Below are 20202 nucleotides of genomic sequence, written 5' to 3' on the forward strand. Positions count from 1 at the left end.
TACATAACAACCGTATCATGGTAGACTATTCTTCTGTGACTCGTATCAACGTTCTTTCTGGTTCTGCTAGCTCTGTGTGGGAGAATGAATAAGCCTGACTGGAGTAAACAACACTATTAAACCTGCTATATCTTGTCTGAAGGCTTAGGGGAATATGTAGGTTTGTCATGTCATTGTGTGTGTGTGTGCGTGTGTGTGTTTGTGCATTTATGCATATAGACATACAGGTAACTGCCAAATAAAGGAAACACAAACATATTGTTTTAATAGGGCCACCACAAGCTGCCAGACGACCTTCAACGCACCTTGGCATAGATTCTACAAGTGTCTGGAACTCTGTTGGAGGGATGCCACACCAGTCTTCCATGAGAAATTCCATCATTTGGTGTTGTGTTGATGGTGGTGGAAAAAACTGCCTTAGGCGCCACTCCAGAATCTCCCACAGGTGTTCAAAATTGGGTCTAGTTCTGGCGGCTGCGACGGCCATATCATGAAACATCAGCAAGTTCACCAGTCTTCATCACTGAAGCTCCTGCTAAACCTGCCCCTACAATCACCACACTTTCAAAGTCACTGAGATCTCTTCTTCTAGCCTTGGTAGCCTAAATAATGGGCAACTGGGCATTTTATACGACCCTAAGCACGCTGAGATGTTAATTCCACACCTGTGTGCAAGCACCTGCTTTCAACATACTTTGTGTACCTCATTTACTCAAGTGTTTCCTTTATTTTGGCAGTTACCTGTAGAAATACCATGGATTGGAGGTTCTCTGCCTTATAACCACCCTCACAGCTTCCATTGGAATGATCTATTCAATTATGCAGGAAACTTAATAACAATTTGGGCAGTGGCGTCAGTCCTTTAATTTCCCTTAGCCCAAATGGAAGTATTATTAGCCTGCAGGACATCTCTCCTGATAGCTTCATCATCTCTGTTGCAAATGAGAGAGAAGGAATGTTTTCCCCTCCTCCAGCACTAGGGATATAAAGCCTAGATAATAAATGTCCTGGAAATCCTGTGTACTCATGTGCATGTGTTCCTCACCCACTCACTGTCTTCTGTGTTCTATCACCTCCAGGTCTACGTAAATAGGGCAGAAGGCAACATTGCAGGTTCCGATGGAAACAAAGTGGCTGCTCTGACTGACACAACAACCGTCCGAGAATTCACTGGGGCAGGCCAGACATTCCTCTGGTTCTCTACATCTCTTCAGTCCTTCAAACATGTAAATTACTGGTGCTCTGCTTAAGGATGACTGTACTTCCCAGTTCTGTTGTTAGTGGGAGGGAAGGAGAGGATAGGGTTGGGGGATGGGGAGGGGGTAATTACAGTGTAACATGGGTCTGATCTCTTACTGTGTACTCAAATATAAATTATAAATTATAAATTAACTACAAACGGCATCCGACAACAGAGACATCCACTACCTGCTGTCAATGGCTGTATTTCTGTCCATTGTTCTATCAGAACTAGTGATCTATCTATAGATCATAGCTATAAATACAGTACCAGTCAAAAGTTTGGACACACCATTCAAGGGGTTTTCTTTATTACTATTTTCTACATTGCAGCATAAAAGTGAAAACATTGACGCTTTGAAATAACACATATGGAATCAATTAGTAGCCAGCCTTTGCCTTGATGACAGCTTTGCACACTCTCACATTCTCTCAACCAGCTTCACCTGGAATGCTTTTCCAACAGCCTTGAACGAGTTCCCACATGCTGAGCACTTGTTGGCTGCTTTTCCTTCACTCTGCAGTCCAACTCATGCCAAACCATCTCAATTGGGTTGAGGTCAGGTGATTGTGGTGGCCAAGGCATCTGATGCAGCACTCCATCACTCTGCTTCTTGGTAAAATAACCCTTACACAGCCTGGAGGTGTGTTGGGTCATTGTCCTGTTGAAAAACAAATTATAGTCCCAATAAGCTTAAACCAGATGGGATGACGTATTGCTGCAGAATGCTGTGGTAGCCATGCTGGTAAAAAGAGTGCCTTGAATTCTAAAGTGTCAGTGTCACCAGCAAAGCACCCCCACACCTCCTCCTCCATGCTTCACGGTGGGAACCACACATGTGGAGATATTCCATTCACCTACTCTGCATCTCACAAAGACACAGCGGTTGGAACCAAAAATCTCTAATTTGATCTCATCAGACCACCGGTCTAATGTTGATTACTCGTGATTCTTGGCCCAAGCAAGTCTCTTCTTATTATTGGTGTCCTTTAGTAGTGGTTTCTTTGCAGCAATTCAACCATGGCCTGATTCACGCAGTCTCCTCTGAACAGTTGATGTTGAGATGTGTCTGTTACTTGAACTCTGTGAAGCATTTATTTGGGCTGCAATTTCTGAGGCAGTTAACTCTAATGAACTTATCCTCTGCAGTAGAGGTAACTCTGGGTCTTCCTTTCCTGTGGCAGTCCTCATGTGAGCCAGTTTCATCATAGCGCTTGATGGTTTTTGCGACTGCACTTGAAGAATCTTTAAAAGTTATTGAATTTTTCCAGATTGACTGACCTTCATGTCTTAAAATAATGATGGACTGTCATTTCTCTTTGCTTATTTGAGCTGTTCTTGCCATAATATGGACTTGGTCTTTTACCAAATAGGGCTATCTTCTGTATACCACCCCTACCTTGTCACAACACAACTGATTGACTCAAACGCATTAAGAAGGAAAGAAATTCCACAAATTAATTTGTAAAAAGGCTCACCTGTTAATTGAAATGTATTCCAGGTGACTACCTCATGAAGCTGGTTGAGAGAATGCCAAGAGAGTGCAAAGCTGTCATCAAGGCAAAGGGTGGTTACTTTGAAGAATCTCAAATATAAAGTATATTTTGATTTGTTGAACACTTTTTTGCTTACTACATGATTCCATATGTGTTATTTCAGAGTTTTGATGTCTTCACTATTATTCTACAATATAGAAAACTGTAAAAATAAAGGAAACCCTGGAATCAGTAGGTGTGTCCAAATTGTTGACTGGTACTGTATATATGTATATACACACACATATAAACTTGTGTGAACCCGACAGTTCATCCTTCCTCCTGTTCTCTGGTCTGAAAGGCCTCTCTGTCTGCGGCTTTGTGGTTTGGAGTGTTATTATGGCTTGGTCACAGATCCTCTTAGGCTGAATTACAGTTGAGCCTGTGGAATGGAATGAACTATTGTGTTCTGCTGTTTACTTGAGGCCAGGATCTGTGCACATAAATACACAGGAAAAGCAGTAAGAGGTAGGGAGGGAAGGGGGAAAGGAGTGGGAGACGGGGAGGGAGGGAGGTAGGGAAACAAAGCAACCAAACCTACAGGGGCTTCAGTCAAAAATAGAAGGTGGAAAAAGACTGAGTCAGGGTTTTGAAATGCAAACTAAACAACAACAACCTCATAACAGAGATAGCTTAAGGTATTACAGTAACAGGCAATAATGTTTGAGTCTTTGTTAATCTAGTCTTACTCACAGTGATGTGACAGGTTATGATATACAGTGTTTCAGTAGACTTCATCTTTAAACTGTAGAGCGGGATGGAATGAAAGGAAAACGGTTTATCTGTCACCTTGTTTTACAGTTAATGGTGTGGAGCTTTGAGGTTTGTGTCAGGATTTAGATGTGTCTTAAAGCCCCTGTCCAAAAACCCAACTGCCTCCAACTACTGTGAGTGTTTGACAGTTGATCATAAGTCATACACTGTGGCTCACTGTATTTCCTATCCAGAATAGTATGCGATATGAGAGGTAGTTTGTCTACATTTCCCCTCCATGGCATACAAAGGTATTGAATGGAGTGTAAATGGTTTTAAGTAGCACAAATATAGCAAAGCAAGAGAGCAGAGCCATACTGTACACCAGCTGTTTTCTCTATCATTCCATCTATAGATCGATGATTCAACTGTGATACATTTTAATCCTTTTTTTTTATGGGTTTTGTATGATAACTGTGGATATTCTGTATTATACAGTAATAATCTATTCTATGTTTGGGTCTCTGTGGGTTTGGGGAGCAATTATCCCACAATCCATAGACATAAACTATTTTGTCCAAACTTTAAGATGGGGGCTAGTTCCTGAGTATTTGGACTTTGTGTTACAGAGTGTGTAACTGCCTGGGTCTTTGGATGTGTCCCTTTATGAGTAGAATGGAGTTGCCACTAGACACTAATCTAAGGTGAGTTTTGTGTTTTATCCCTCATCAAGATTTGAGAAGGGGCGACTGATCATAGATCCGTGCCTAAGAGCACCTCATCTCCCTGGACTGTCCACTTTCTGCCTTAATCTTCCTGTGTACCACTACTGCGCCCTGCTGTTGAATGTAGTCATGTACACATTCAAATACTACTGAATATGTTTCTGTTCTGGACTTCAACAAAGCCCTCTGCTTTGTCATTTAGGGTTTCATGGCATAAAGTTTATTGATAAGATATAATACACTGTTTGGCTTATTGGCCTACTGGACCCCATAGAAAGGTGCAGTGTACTACCCTGCATGTATGTATGAAGCCTATATCTCACTGTATACTTCTTTATCTCCATGCTATCCATTCAGTCTTATACTTGACGCCGTTCAGAAGAACAAATGTACTTCTTAGTTCCAACTGAAGCCTCTACATTCATCTGTATTTATTTGTATCGTTTGTCTTGATGCAATCTGCTGTGGCATGAATGTGATGAATACCCTTGTTAAATCAAAGCTTGTTTTCTACTTAATCAAAATAGCCTTGAACACAGCACGTATGGAGACTGGAATTTGGTTCGGTCTCATGTTTCCAGCACCTGATCAACACCTTATCCCCTTGTGGGCTTGATAGACAGGCTTCTGAGCTGATGATATTAACTGATATTGGCTTCATATGAATGCGTTTGCAGAACAGTGGTAGTGGCTTCAGTGATGGTGCAAAAAATAATGATTGTAAACTATGGGCCTTGTTCCAAATGATATCCTGAAGTAGTGCACTATATAGGGAATAAGGTATAATTTGAGGTGTAAATGTAACATTTCAGGACAGTGCAATGTTACAGAAGATTCAGATATAGATGTATTGTGCAATAGACATCATTCTGTCATAGATAATGCCAGCTCTATGCATTACATTTCTATCTGTAATACTCTATGTTGCACTCCAATGAATAAACCCGAGCTTATCAATACCAAGCCATGGCTGTCTGTCAATACTTATGAACAAAGGACCAGATACACTTTATGAACTGTAGCCAGGATTATTACCAACAGCGAACACACACTGCACATTATGTCTTGATAAAAAAATATCTTTAGACACCTAAAATAATTAGATTTACAGGAACATTTTTTTTCCTTTCAATGCAAAACAGCCTCTGCAACAGGGAATGGAAGAGCCTGACATTGGTTAGTAGGAGCCTATTGTGGTCATGTAATGGATACCACTGGAAAAAAAAAGTCCACTTTGTAGATAATTGTTTTTCTATTTGTATTTGTCTTTATTTTGTATCCTCTGTAGTCCTCTTCATGTGACTCAATTATGTAATCATATTTGTCCAGACCTGTGCTGTGTTCAATAGTGTAAATATCAGTTTGTCAACAAATCTTGTACTTTTTATCCTCAAGTTCGTGGTATTCAATTGGTAGTTACAGTCTTGTCCCATCGCTGCAACTCCCGTACGGACTCGGGAGAGGCAAAGGTCGAAAGCCATACGTCCATCGAAACACGACCCTGCCATTCCGCATTGCTTCTTGACACACTGCTCGCCCAACCCGGAAGCCAGCCGCACCAATGTGTCGGAGGAAACGCCGTACAACCGGCAACTGTGTCAGCGTGTATGCGCCCGGCCCGCCACAGGAGTCGCTAGAGTGCGATGGGACAAGGACATCACGGCCGGCCAAACCCTCCCCTAACCTGGACGATGCTGGGCCAATTGTGCACCACCTCATGGGTCTCCGGGTTGCACCCGGGTCTGTAGTGACGCCTCAAGCACTGCGATGCAGTGCCTAAGACCGCTGCGCCACTCGGGAGGCCAAATGATGTGTACTTTTAATAAACTGATTCTGGGTAATTTGTTTTAGGGATTCTTTTTAGTATTTGTACAAACTAACTGTAATCTGATGTGCAGTTGGACTGATACTCTTGCTCTGCCAGTTGATCTCTGTAAACACCAATAATGATATTGGAAATGTGTTTACTGTATCAAAATAAATATATTCAACAACTTCTACTACTGCCAAAAAGAAGCCATTTTGATTTTGGAGGTTATTTTGAGCAGGGCAAATCAACAGCTGAACAGTGGTTAGGAGAATGGGTCAGATCTGTCAGGCATCTAAAATCCAGGGGACATTTTCACAAAATTCTCACAGCACCTATAGAAAGATGAGCCGCCCCGAGGGGTTGTAGAATCTCTCTTCATTTGTCAAAGGCCAACAAACGCCTAAAAGTGAAACAAGGATATTGTGTGTTGGTGTATTAGGTATACTTTTGTCATACGAATATACACACATACACACTCCGACTCACACAAGGGTCTTGTACTTGAATGTGACTCTCAGGACATGAATGCTCGGACGCTGCCTCTGATGGTGGCTCTGCAGATGGGGCAGTGACGCAGGCTGGCAGCACAGTCGCTACACACCACCAGGTGACCACAGGGGATGAAGACCATGGATACCAGCTTGTCCATACACACCTTACATGTCCGCTCCTCCTGCAGCTGACGTAGGAGCTCCTCAGGGGTGGAGTCTCCCACTGCTGAAATACAAACATGAATTTACAAGTGTGTGTGTGTGTGTGTGTGTGTGTGTGTGTGTGTGTGTGTGTGTGTGTGTGTAATATGATCTCTGACCTTTTTCTCTGATGGGTGTCTGTGTCCTGACCCCTCCTGCACTGGGACCCTGTCTCTCCACCGGCTCTGATGGGACAGAAAACACAAACAGTAAACAAGTGTGAGACACATGGTTACACACGGTGACATGATCTATTTACATCGTTAACAAGAGTCTCCATTTGTTGATTCTCAGTGTCAATCCAATCAATTCAGATGCACGAGAATATCAAAGGGATGTGTAAAACTATGAACGTGGTCAACATCAGAGTTGAAAATACCAACATGGTTCTCGGCAGGCTATTTTTAGGACACCCCTTAGGGTAAAAGTTTTAGGCTGTTTATTAAAGTTATGGCCTTTACCCCTGCTCTGTGGGTCCCTGGACTCTACCCAGCCCACCTGCTGGTCCCTACCTCAAGACAAGTACCTTATCCACTACCAGGGTGTATATTAGCAGCACCTGCCTGGGTATAGCTCACAGGGGTTAGTAAGGGTCAATCTCTAGACATTTGCCCTATCTAAAAGAACCCATTGCCACCCTTATGGAAAAAAATACATGAATTTCACATGTGATCACGTGAAGTTTTTCAAGAACATGATTTAATGTGATCTTACGTGAAGTTGATGTGATAAAGTGACAACATGTAAAGCAACATGTGATAACATGAAACTACACATGTGAACACGTGATCACATGGGAAGTGTTCCAAAAACAAGTTTCCACATGTGAAATCATGCAGTTTTTCTGTAAGGGCCTTACAATGTGCATTGAGCATCAGGAAGCTATATGTAAATTCAATCCATCATTCTTAATATAATCCTTATCATGATCACCATACTTACCCTGGACTCTGCTCTGCAGCCCCCTGGTCCTGTCCTCCTCCTCAGCAGCCAGTACGTCAGTGACCAGGCCAGACACGGAGGTGTAGTGCTGGCCGGTCAGCAGGTACTTGGTCTGGACCAGACTCTCCAGCAGGCCAGCCTCAAAGCCCATCTGGAGCACCGTCTGGACCACAGGAGACAGCATGACTGAGGGTGTGCCCAGACCACCCACCACGTCTGGCAGAGGGAGGAGATGCCGGGAGAGGGATCAAAAGAAAGAGGGAAGAGAGGAATGGAGGGTGGGGCAGAGGAAAAAGAAGACAGGAAGAGAGGAATGGAGGATGGGGGAGAGGAAAAAAGACAGGAAGAGAGGAATGAAGGGTGGAGGAGAGGAAAAAGAAGACAGGAAGAGAGGAATGGAGGGTGGGGAGAGGAAAAAGAAGACAGGAAGAGAGGAATGGAGGATGGGGGAGAGAAGAAAAGAGGACAGGTGTTAGGTGGGAAGTGGGGAAAAATGATATATATATGAGAGAGAGAGTTTCACTGAAAACCAAAAGCACTGAAAAAAAGTATATCTAACCGAGGCAATCTCTCTCTCCGTGAGAAAACCAAAAGAGATATGTGTGTTCAAGCAAAAGCAATGACTTTTTCCCACTCCTGTAAAAACAGATGGATAGCAGTGCAGATTCAGCAACAGTATGTGATGACAAGTGTGAGCATTCTATCATTTGATAAACAGCCCAGTAGAGAGAGCAGTACCCCAGGGTGTGTGACTTGATAGAGTAGGCATCCCAGGGCCCCACATCGCCTCTGACACACATTTATCCACAGGAAGAAATTCAGTTTTCAGTTGTGCTCTAATAGCTCAATTGAAAAGCACCACTGAGGGATCCATCTGTTCCTCTGCCTGTTCTCTAAAACAGCTGAAACAAGCAGTATTTGTCATTATCCAGCTACATTCACATGATTAAGGTCCCACTTCCGAAATACTACATCCTCTTAGTCTGCAGCCAAGGGGAAGCAGCGTATTCGTTTCCAAGGCAATCCATATTTATTGTGTTTGTTCAGCACAGGTTAACACATGGGACGGATTACCTTGTAATTTCATTTGGGGTCAAGAGAATGAAGCGGATGTAATGTAAGTTTCAATGTTTTCATTTGTATTCTGGGACTCACCATTTTCTGAAGTAATTTCTTGAGACACCGGTGTCTGTGATCCACCCTGGAAAACAAATCCACCCTCAGGATCTATTCTGGAGTGCCCTAACACACTGCAGCGACCACAACGGTTCTGATGACACATTATGAATATGCAAATGATATTTGATTTTGGTATGACAATGTATGAGAGTGAAGGACAACACTGAGGTATAAAGGTACTTACCACAGTCTCTCTGTGGAAGTGGGTAGCCTGGATATTGCTGACATAGTCACGTCCTCTCGTCTGGATCAGGAAGTCACATCTGAGAAAGGAAAGAAGTAGCCTATTGACCCAGCCGCACCGTGGACACAGGGTCAAAGGCTTTACAGAATGCCTTTTTACAGGTAGTGTGTGTTGGTGCTGTTGTGTGTTACCGTGGGAACCACTTGGCATGCTCCTGCCAGGGGTCATCTCCAGGTTCCCAGTTCCTCAGCCCTCCGTCACAGTGAAAGCATTTTACGTTGTCACCGTGGCCTAGGAGTGTGAGGGACACAGACCAAGTATTATCACAGCACTTACATATCATAATCACTGACACAGAGTTTACCTGAATATTAGACACACACTAAAGGAACACATTTTCTCTCTCTCTCTCCCACACACACACACACACACACACACAAACAAGTAAACAAACACATGTACACATACATACAAATACACTCATGCACCCACACAAACAAACACACATATGCATACAGTACACACCAAGGGGAAACTGTATGTGTACACAAACACAATGAGACAAATGTTCACAATGATACACACCCAAAACATTCCTGCTGTGAGAATGTGGATTGTATTATTGCATTTCCAAAACTGAATTCCAAACAAAGGAAAAGTAGTTTCTCTAATTCTCTCTCATAGTCGCTTTAATTTCTAAGCTTTAAATACCACAACAGTCTAAGCACTACAGCGATGGTATTTTCTCCTGTCCAGCTTTTTCTGTCCACAAATACATGACTCAGCGTCACTATTGTCACATGAACTCACACACAAAGACTGGAAACTCGTAGTGACCACAGTTCCACTACCCTGCTATTTTTGAATATCAAATAGCAAATGCGTAATTGCCAAGGCGTGCTTAACTTTATCCAAAAGCAAAGCTTCAACAAACCTTAATGGGACTTTATAGGGAACCAAAAGCAATAAGTAAGTTATTAAACGTACCCAACATAATTCAGAAAAGTTCAGAAATTCAGAAACAATTCACAACACACTGTCACCATCAACAAAGACTATTGCTTACCTGTGTAGAAGAATCCTGCCCTCGCCAGAACATTGGGCTGGACCGCAGCACCCGTGTGCCAGTTGTGGAAGGTGGTGAGCCGGGATTCCTCTAACTCCATCTCAGGGTAGACAGCCTGCCCGGCCGTTCCCTGTTCGTCCACGGTCATCCTCTGGAGCTGGCTCAACAGCTGGCCGTCCACGGAGTCAGAAGGGGACCTGGAAACGACAGACAGCGGGATATTCCCAACGGCTCTACCCAGCACGAAACTACAGGTGGGGAAGTGCCTCTTGTGTTCGACGATCGGACTGTCCCCATGGACCCAGTACCGCAGGATCCCTCCGCAACAGAAGCACTGAACCTTATCTTCTGGCCCCAGAAAATAGAATCCCGCTCTGGCCAGGTTGCCCGCGGTGACTGGTGTGTCCCTCCGCCAGTTTTCAAAAGTTCGAATCCGCTCCTCCTCTCCTCGCATCTGGGGCTTCTCCAGAATATACAGCATCTCGCTCCTGTAACCCGTCATCCTGGGACTTGTGGTGTCTTCTTTCTCCTTCGGTCCTGTGCCAGTCATCCCCTTTCCGTTCCATAGTGGACTGTGGTAGCGCGGAGCGCACAGTGCTGGACATATATTCCCTGCAGCTGTATGAAGGGATTGCGCAGTAAGGCAGCATTCCAGAACTCACTCAACAGAAAGCAGTCAGTCCCCTGCGGTCAAACCTCGCAGCTGCAACCTGTACTCAGGGGTAGTAGACATGATGTAGTAAATGTAAATCTGGAACACTCCAATTAGTGTGATATGTCACGTTTCGTATGGTATGTATCCATTTAGAGATGTCCATCCCACATTTCGTATGATATGTTTCGAATTACAATTCCTATTAAATGTTATACATTGCAATTCGTACCTTATGTTAGGGTTAAGGGTTAAGCTGTTGAACTCTGAGCGGTTGTTTTGGGGAGCTTAAATTGTACCCAATCCATCAATTTCGGTCAGAAAATAGAAAGTGACACATCATTCGAAAGCGACACTTTTCTTTTTGAAAATTAAGCTAAAATTTTACTGCTGAGGATATCACAAGAATTACCCCGCCACTGCCCCCCTACAGGCCATAAATTATGGGCTATGTTCATATTCATACAGTATGCCATTTCGGTCAAGTCACCAAAAGTGGCAAAATGTTGTATGCTTGAAAAGAGTTATAGCAGCGGGAACATGTTTTGAGTAGATGGTGCTCAGTGCGGGGTCAGATTTTTTATTTTTTATCCTAATGTGATGAGTAGTTTAAGCATAGGACATGATTAGGTAACAGCTTAAAGTAAATTGAAATACATTTGCTAAAATGATAATGATACTGTTGTCTATACAAAATCAATAAAAGTCATTCATAATGCTTCACCAGAGATCATGATTAAGCCACAGAGGATCATTAGCTTCTTGTAAAAGCTGTGGATTTTGTAAATACTTTCTTAACACTTATTTTTCTTAAACTACATTGTTGGTTAAGGGCTTGTAAGTAAGCATTTCACTGTAAGGTCTAGCTAGACCTGTTGTATTCAGCATATGTGACAAATCAAATTTGATTGGATTTATTTTCAATTTGGGCAGCGCGGGTGGCAATAGGCCTAGCTGATTATTGACTGAAAAGCAATGCATGTAAAATATGTGTGAAGATAATGTCTTGTGTATAATTTGAAATGTTGAGACAAGAACAAGGGGAGGAGTGTGTGGTGAAATATTTTGGCATGTCTCTTTCCAGAATGCGCTTAGCTCTCCCTAATGTGCTCAGCTGTTTCACGCCAATCCTTGCAGATTCATTGTTTTATTGTACTAATTGTTTGCCCATTGATTCTTTATTTTGTCACCAGTAGTACATTTACCATTAATTCCCATAATTTGGTTATGTACATTTCTGTTCATGCTTGGATTAATTAGGCCTGCAGTCATTTATGTTCTCATTCTCTGAGAGGATAGTTGGTTGCAGAGTTCACAACCTGCTACACTTGTGAGAAACAAGTTTTGGTTTATTTCCTACCCTCATTTTTTATTTAGTCAATTTTGTCATTGTATTTTGTTTGGAGCACTCCATGTGAGCAATGAACGTGTCTGGTTTCTCTGTCCTCTTAATGTTGACGGGGAGCATGCGCATGAGCACGCATGCAGGTAGGCTAACTGACCTGCTGCACGTATCACCACCACTAATAAACTGAGCTTCATTTTTTATTCAAAATCATTTTGTTGTATTCCATGTGAATGATAATAGTTCCTCACAGTAGCCTATTTGAAAGATCTTTCCAACACTCCTCGATAATCATCGGGCCTCTGCTTATTTTTTGGTGGGGATGCCTGTTTTGCATGTTATTTTGGCATTGATACGTGTAACATACCAGCTTGCAAACATTGTTTAAAAAAATGTTTATAAAGCCTGTCGTGGAAATGTCCTGTATTTACCAAATCATGAGAGCAAACCACACACAAGTCAGAGTTAGTTATCACAAAGTCCATCTTTAATTAAATGAGCTCCATCACAACCCTGTGACTCTCAGATCAATTGAGTGTCTATAAATGAATTCTCTGAGAGTCCCTTACACATTGCAACTGAGATCCTTTATAGCAAAGACACACATAGCCAGACAGCATTGGCATAATTTATCGTTCAGCTTTGTCTCCTAAACTATGTTCTTTACTCAAACTCAGAACCATAAACCAAATCCACATATCAACAGGCATATATCAAATCCATCCTATCTTGACAAGATCACAGAGACACATTGGCTGGCACACAGACATTGTGGAGCCAAGAGATACACGCTTGACCTCTCCCCTTTCTCCGGCCCAAGCAAATTAGTCTTGACAGAACAGATACTGCAACCCCGCCACAGTATTATACAAAAATAAACATTCTGATGAGAAGTAACTTACAAACATATGATGACTATAAAACATCTTACCTATGTTACCAACTAATTCTGATTATTCCCCAACAAGCCACATACAAACGTTGTCTCTTTTTTGCTTTCTTGCATAAGGCAGCTCCAAAATGCAGGTGTTTCAGCCAAGCTCAGTCAGCCAGTGGAAAAAACAGCCAGTGGAAAAAACGGAGCGTAGGGGTTGGTAATGTTCTCTAGTTGCGCCGTGATTGGCTCAGTGTTCTGTCACTCATGGGCATACTATGTCACCGCCAAATCTAAGGTTAGAGCACGAAAATGTAAGCCTCTTAGGTACTGCCATGGAGTTACATTAGAAGTGCCCATCCGAGAAGGCTCAATGTCATTGGCCACAGAAAATTATGTCAAATCACGTTATAACTACAGCAGTTTTGATTGGACTGATCTTAGCTAGCATGCTAGCAGTCATCATATTAAATCAAGTAGACAATCTACTGGCAAATCATTTTTAGTCCTTGTCATATGAAGATAATTAATGAAGAGAAATTATAGATAAAACGAATCGGTGCTCATCGGCCATTGGACATAAACATTACACAACAAGTTGGAAATCGCAAATTCAACAATGAGTGGTTTGTAAGGAGTCAGTGGCTAACTGCAAGCATTGCAAAGCAATCACTAGTCTGCTATTCAGTGGAGTGGGTGTGTGGTCCAAGTCTGGGTTTAAGGGTCTCTTTTCCAAGCTTAAAAGGATAAACATTCAACATTGGCCATGGTGTCAATCCAGCATGACACGCTCAAAACAACAGGAAACTCAGAACTGGGAAATCTGATTTCAGTGGGTTCAAGACAACTGGGAACTTGGGAAAAAACTAGCTCCGACTGGGAAAATACATTTTGAACGGTCATCCAACTCGGAATTGCAAGTCAGAAACGTGGCCTCTTTCTAGAGCGCCAATCTGAAGATTACTGACTTCATCACGATTCAACCTTGTTTTCTTCAGAGTTCCCAGTTGTCTTGAAAGCACCATAAATCCAGAGAATACCAGACTTTGATGACAAAGTTTGATGACAAAATTTGCCCACAAAGGACTGCCACGCCAGCTTCCTGCTTAAGTGAGCATAGCACAACAAGGTGAGTCCAAAAATGTCATGCATAAATGTTATGCCAGGGAGATATGTACACTGTAGCAAAGAAAGTAATACTAAGTATATGTTGTGTAGTAAGCTGTTAGTAGCCCATATGCCTCACCCTAATAATTTGGTCCCGTTTCCCCTGCTAATTTTGCCTACTGTTCAGACTTGGCGGTGCACATGTAGCCTATAGCCTCTTTTAGAGAAATGTCATCATCGAATATTGTAAGAGCTTTCATTGTCTGCTTATATGCCCCCTTTATTTATCCCACGGTTATGACTTGGTGTACAGGGAGAATACTGTAAGAATGGCCCATGTTTTGAATTATGTCACTGTACATTTCAAAAGTACTGTACAAATAGTTATATTGACTACGTCCATCATAGCGCGCTCATTAATGTCTTAATTGAAATTACCGATTGCCTCTTATTTGCTTGTCGTCCCCTTATGCCATAGTTTGTACATCTCAATTGTCAGTGGAAACCACATTTGTTTAAGCAAGTCAGCCATATCAGCTATGTTTTTTTAAAAGGTAGTAAATGAGGCTGAATGAACTGTTTCACTGCCAGACAAGGCTCCGCTGATAGCCAGGTGTAACAGTGGTAAAGTGTTGGGACTTCTGTTGGGACTCTTTATGTCGGCCCTAAAAGTTTGTGGGCACTGTTTTTTTAGATTGACATGCTAAAATCACCACTGATAGTAACGTAGCACAAGGAATAATCAGAAGACCAGGGAGCCTTCTTCAAGTTGGTAAAGGTGTACAGTACAAAGCCTTGACCTCTAGGCGTACTTAAATATATTCAGGATTTATAGCCGGGGATCTAGGGTACATCCCCCAGATCTTTGTTTTTGCAGATTTAGGCCTAAAGCCAATTAACTCAAATTCTACAGTTTGCATGGCTCACCATGGAATTAGACTTGTCATTGGCCCACGTATTACATTTCCAATTAAAATCTGTTATGCTGATAAAAACCCTTGGCCTGTTGATTTATGCCTAGCCTAGGCAAATGCATGTTTTACTGAAGCCCTGTGTCCAATGTTCCCTCAAAAAAATTAACCTCTGAACATATTTCAGGTCTGCTGAGCACAAACTTGAATGCAAAAATTCTGTTCAACTTCTCGCGCACATTTACTGCTGTACCCACTCGTCACACCCTGATTGGTTTCACCTGTCTTTGTGCTTGTCTCCACCCCTTCCATTATCCCTATGTATTTATACCTGTGTTTTCTGTCTGTTGCCAGTTCGTCTTGTCTCGTGAAGCCTACCAGCATGTTTTCCCCTACTCCTGTTCTCTCTCTAGTCCCTGTTTTCTAGTGTTTCTGGTTTTTACCATTCTGCCTGCCCTGAGCCTGCCTGCCGCTCTGTAACCTTGTGACACTGCCATGGATGACCGACCTCTGCCTGCTCTGTTCTGTACCTTTCGGACTCTGCTCTGGATTACTGACCTCTGTAACGAATCTCCTCTTCGTCTGATGATGCGGAATAGGAATCATTGGACCAACACGCAGCGTAGTAAGTGTTCATTGTAAATTTAATGAAATAAACTGAACACTGAATGACAAAAAACAACAAAGAGAGTGAACGACACGAAACAGTCCTGTAAGGTGAAAATACACAAAACAGGAAACAACTACCCACAAACACAGGTGGGAACAGGCTACCTAAGTATGGTTCTCAAACAGAGACAACGATTGACAGCTGACTCTGATTGGGAATCTTACCAGGACAAACACATAGAAGTACAAAACCTAGAACAAAACATAGAATGCCCACCCCAACTCACGCCCTGATTGACAGCTGCCTCTGATTGGGAACCACACCAGGCCAAAAACAGCGGGCCCCGAATAGTAGGGAGACTCTGGCAGCCCCGAATAGGAAGGAGACTCTGGTGGCGCCGGACAGGCTGGAGGCTCTGGCGGCTCCGGAGTGAAGGGCGACTCTGGCGGCTCCGGAGTGATGGGCGGCTCTGCACTGACGGCGGCTCTGGCAGCTCCGGACTGACGGGGGGCTCTGGCAGCTCCGGACAGACGGGAGGCTCTGGCAGCTCCGGACAGACAGGCGGCTCTGGCAGCTCCGGACAGGAGGGCGGCTCTGGCAGCTCCGGACAGAAGGGCGGCTCTGGCAGCTCCGGACAGAAGTGCGGCTCTGGCAGCTCCGGACAGGAGGGAGACTTGGTTCTAGGAGCAGGCACAGGGCTCACCAGGCTGGGGAGACATACAGGCGGCCTCTTCCTTGGCCGAGGCACCGGATGCACTGGGCCGTGGAGGCGCACTGGAGGTCTCGAGCAACGAGCCTGCACAACCCATCCTGGCTGGATACCCCCTGTGGCCCGGCAAGTGCGGAGAGTTGGAACAGGCCGCACTGGGCTGTGCTGGCAAATCGGGGATACCGTGCGTAGGGCTGGTGCCATATAACCCGGGCCGAGGAGACGCACTGGAGACCAGATGCGCTGAGCCGGCTTCATCCCTCCTGGCTAGATGCCCACTCTAGCCCGGACGATTCGAGGAGCTGCGATGTAGCGCACCGGGCTATGCGTGCGCACTGGGGACACCGTGCGCTTTTCCGCATAACACGGTGCCTGCCCGGTCACTCTCGCGCCACGGTAAGCACGGGGAGTTGGCTCAGGTCTCCTACCTTACTTCGCCAATCTCCCAGTGCGCCACCTCCCCAAAAAAAGTCTGGGGCTGCCTCTCGTGCACTTTTCCTCGAGCTAACTCCTCGTAGCGTCGCCGCTCCGCTTTGGCTGCCTCCAGCTCCTCTTTAGGACCACGATACTCTCCCGGCTGTGCCCATGGTCCCTTGCCGTCCAAGATTTCCTCCCATGTTCAGGAGTCCATTCCTCCACGCTGCTTGTTCCTTTGGTGGTGGGTAGTTCTGTAAAGAATCTCCTCTTCGTCTGATGAAGAGGAATAGGAATCATCGGACCAACACGCAGTGTGGTAAGTGTTCATTGTAAATTTAATGGAATAAACTCAATACTGAATGACAAAAAAGAACAAAGAGAGTGAACGACACGAAACAGTTCTGTAAGGTGAAAAAACACAAAACAGGAAACAACTACCCACAAACACAGGTGGGAACAGGCTACCTAAGTATGGTTCTCAATCAGAGACAACAATTGACAGCTGACTCTGATTGGGAACCATATCAGGACAAACACATAGAAGTACAAAACCTAGAACAAAACATAGAATGCCTACCCCAACTCACGCCCTGACCAAACCAAAATAGAGACATAAAAAAGGAACTAAGGTCAGGACGTGACAACCTCTGGCTGCCCTTGACCTGTCGTATGCCTGCCCCATGTTTTTGTAATACGCTTTTGTTACTTTGAACTGTCTGCATCTGGGGCATAACCTGAGGTCTGATATCGCTTTAAGTTACAGTTTTAACAGTGGCCAGGTAGGTCTATCAGAGTGGCCTACCATTAAAAACAATAGAGAAAAACATTCCATAACGTTTAAATATGCAAATAGCTGTTCTATCATTCAGCCACAGTAGTAGTCAATGTGTAGTGTTCAATGCCTACATTACATGAGACTTTTGAAAAAAAAACAGGTTTATCAAGGAAGTTGTTTGATGCAAGAAACCACTTTACAAAATAAAAGTATTTATTTTTCCCATACCATTATCGATAAGAAACATTACTGTGCAGCCGTATTCATTGATCTGGCCAAGGCTTTCGACTCTGTCAATCACCACATCCTCATCGGCAGACTCGACAGCCTTGGTTTCTCAAATGATTGCCTCGCCTGGTTCACCAACTACTTCTCTGATAGAGTTCAGTGTGTCAAATCGGAGGGTCTGCTGTCCGGACCTCTGGCAGTCTCTATGGGGGTGCCACAGGGTTCAATTCTTGGACCGACTCTCTTCTCTGTATACATCAATGAGGTCGCTCTTGCTGCTGGTGAGTCTCTGATCCACCTCTACGCAGACAACACCATTCTGTATACTTCTGGCCCTTCTTTGGACACTGTGTCCACACAACTCTCCTTCCGTGGCCTCCAATTGCTCTTAAATACAAGTAAAACTAAATGCATGCTCTTCAACCGATCGCTACCTGTACCTACCCGCCTGTCCAACATTACTACTCTGGACGGCTCTGACTTAGAATACGTGGACAACTACAAATACTTAGGTGTCTGGTTAGACTGTAAACTCTCCTTCCAGACCCATATCAAACATCTCCAATCCAAAGTTAAATCTAGAATTGGCTTCCTATTTCGCAACAAAGCATCCTTCACTCATGCTGCCAAACATACCCTTGTAAAACTGACCATCCTACCAATCCTCGACTTTGGCGATGTCATTTACAAAATAGCCTCCAATACCCTACTCAACAAATTGGATGCAGTCTATCACAGTGCAATCCGTTTTGTCACCAAAGCCCCATATACTACCCACCATTGCGACCTGTACGCTCTCGTTGGCTGGCCCTCGCTTCATACTCGTCGCCAAACCCACTGGCTCCATGTCATCTACAAGACCCTGCTAGGTAAAGTCCCCCCTTATCTCAGCTCGCTGGTCACCATTGCATCTCCCACCTGTAGCACACGCTCCAGCAGGTATATCTCTCTAGTCACCCCCAAAACCAATTCTTTCTTTGGCCGCCTCTCCTTCCAGTTCTCTGCTGCTAATGACTGGAACGAACTACAAAAATCTCTGAAAATGGAAACACTTATCTCCCTCACTAGCTTTAAGCACCAACTGTCAGAGCAGCTCACAGATTACTGCACCTGTACATAGCCCACCTATAATTTAGCCCAAACAACTACCTCTTTCCCTACTGTATTTTATTTATTTATTTATTTTGCTCCTTTGCACCCCATTATTTTTATTTCTACTTTGCACATTCTCCCATTGCAAATCTACCATTCCAGTGTTTTACTTGCTATATTGTATTTACTTTGCCACCATGGCCTTTTTGCCTTTACCTCCCTTATCTCACCTCATTTGCTCACATCGTATATAGACTTGTTTATACTGTATTATTGACTGTATGTTTGTTTTACTCCATGTGTAACTCTGTGTCATTGTATGTGTCGAACTGCTTTGCTTTATCTTGGCCAGGTCGCAATTGTAAATGAGAACTTGTTCTCAACTTGCCTACCTGGTTAAATAAAGGTGAAATAAAAAAATACAGTGCCTTGCGAAAGTATTCGGCCCCTTGAACTTTGCGACCTTTTGCCACATTTCAGGCTTCAAACATAAAGATATAAAACTGTATTTTTTTGTGAAGAATCAACAACAAGTGGGACACAATCATGAAGTGGAACGACATTTATTGGATATTTCAAACTTTTTTAACAAATCAAAAACTGAAAAATTGGGTGTGCAAAATTATTCAGCCCCCTTAAGTTAATACTTTGTAGCGCCACCTTTTTCTGCGATTACAGCTGTAAGTCGCTTGGGGTATGTCTCTATCAGTTTTGCACATCGAGAGACTGACATTTTTTCCCATTCCTCCTTGCAAAACAGCTCGAGCTCAGTGAGGTTGGATGGAGAGCATTTGTGAACAGCAGTTTTCAGTTCTTTCCACAGATTCTCGATTGGATTCAGGTCTGGACTTTGACTTGGCCATTCTAACACCTGTATATGTTTATTTTTGAACCATTCCATTGTAGATTTTGCTTTATGTTTTGGATCATTGTCTTGTTGGAAGACAAATCTCCGTCCCAGTCTCAGGTCTTTTGCAGACTACATCAGGTTTTCTTCCAGAATGGTCCTGTATTTGGCTCCATCCATCTTCCCATCAATTTTAACCATCTTCCCTGTCCCTGCTGAAGAAAAGCAGGCCCAAACCATGATGCTGCCACCACCATGTTTGACAGTGGGGATGGTGTGTTCAGCTGTGTTGCTTTTACGCCAAACATAACGTTTTGCATTGTTGCCAAAAAGTTCAATTTTGGTTTCATCTGACCAGAGCACCTTCTTCCACATGTTTGGTGTGTCACCCAGGTGGCTTGTGGCAAACTTTAAACGACACTTTTTATGGATATCTTTAAGAAATGGCTTTCTTCTTGCCACTCTTCCATAAAGGCCAGATTTGTGCAGTATACAAGTGATTGTTGTCCTATGGACAGAGTCTCCCACCTCAGCTGTAGATCTCTGTAGTTCATCCAGAGTGATCATGG

The 20202-nt window shown here is 43.6% G+C and overlaps 2 protein-coding genes across 2 annotated transcripts in view; one reads left to right on the forward strand and one right to left on the reverse strand.

Moving 5' to 3' along the window:
* The window catches only part of LOC139376323 (sodium/potassium-transporting ATPase subunit beta-1-interacting protein 3-like), a 153869-nt gene extending 147676 nt beyond the window's left edge, over positions 1-6193 (forward strand). Inside the window, exon 7 of the mRNA XM_071118717.1 lies at positions 1080-6193. Within this exon, the coding sequence (XP_070974818.1) occupies positions 1080-1089 (10 nt within the window). The 3' untranslated portion in view covers positions 1090-6193. The remainder of the gene's footprint in view (positions 1-1079) is intronic.
* A 307-nt stretch (positions 6194-6500) lies between these two features.
* LOC139376322 (baculoviral IAP repeat-containing protein 7-like) lies at positions 6501-10636 on the reverse strand. Its single transcript, XM_071118716.1, has 7 exons — positions 10067-10636; positions 9192-9291; positions 9001-9079; positions 8793-8838; positions 7638-7853; positions 6815-6880; positions 6501-6720 (listed from the first exon to the last, which is right to left on the reverse strand). The coding sequence occupies exons 1-7, from the start codon at positions 10614-10616 to the stop codon at positions 6518-6520; spliced, it is 1260 nt and encodes a 419-aa protein (XP_070974817.1). The 5' UTR covers positions 10617-10636; the 3' UTR covers positions 6501-6517.
* Positions 10637-20202: the final 9566 nt, after the last annotated feature.

Source organism: Oncorhynchus clarkii, chromosome 20 (genome assembly GCF_045791955.1).
Source record: "Oncorhynchus clarkii lewisi isolate Uvic-CL-2024 chromosome 20, UVic_Ocla_1.0, whole genome shotgun sequence".
Classification (NCBI taxonomy): domain Eukaryota; kingdom Metazoa; phylum Chordata; class Actinopteri; order Salmoniformes; family Salmonidae; genus Oncorhynchus; species Oncorhynchus clarkii.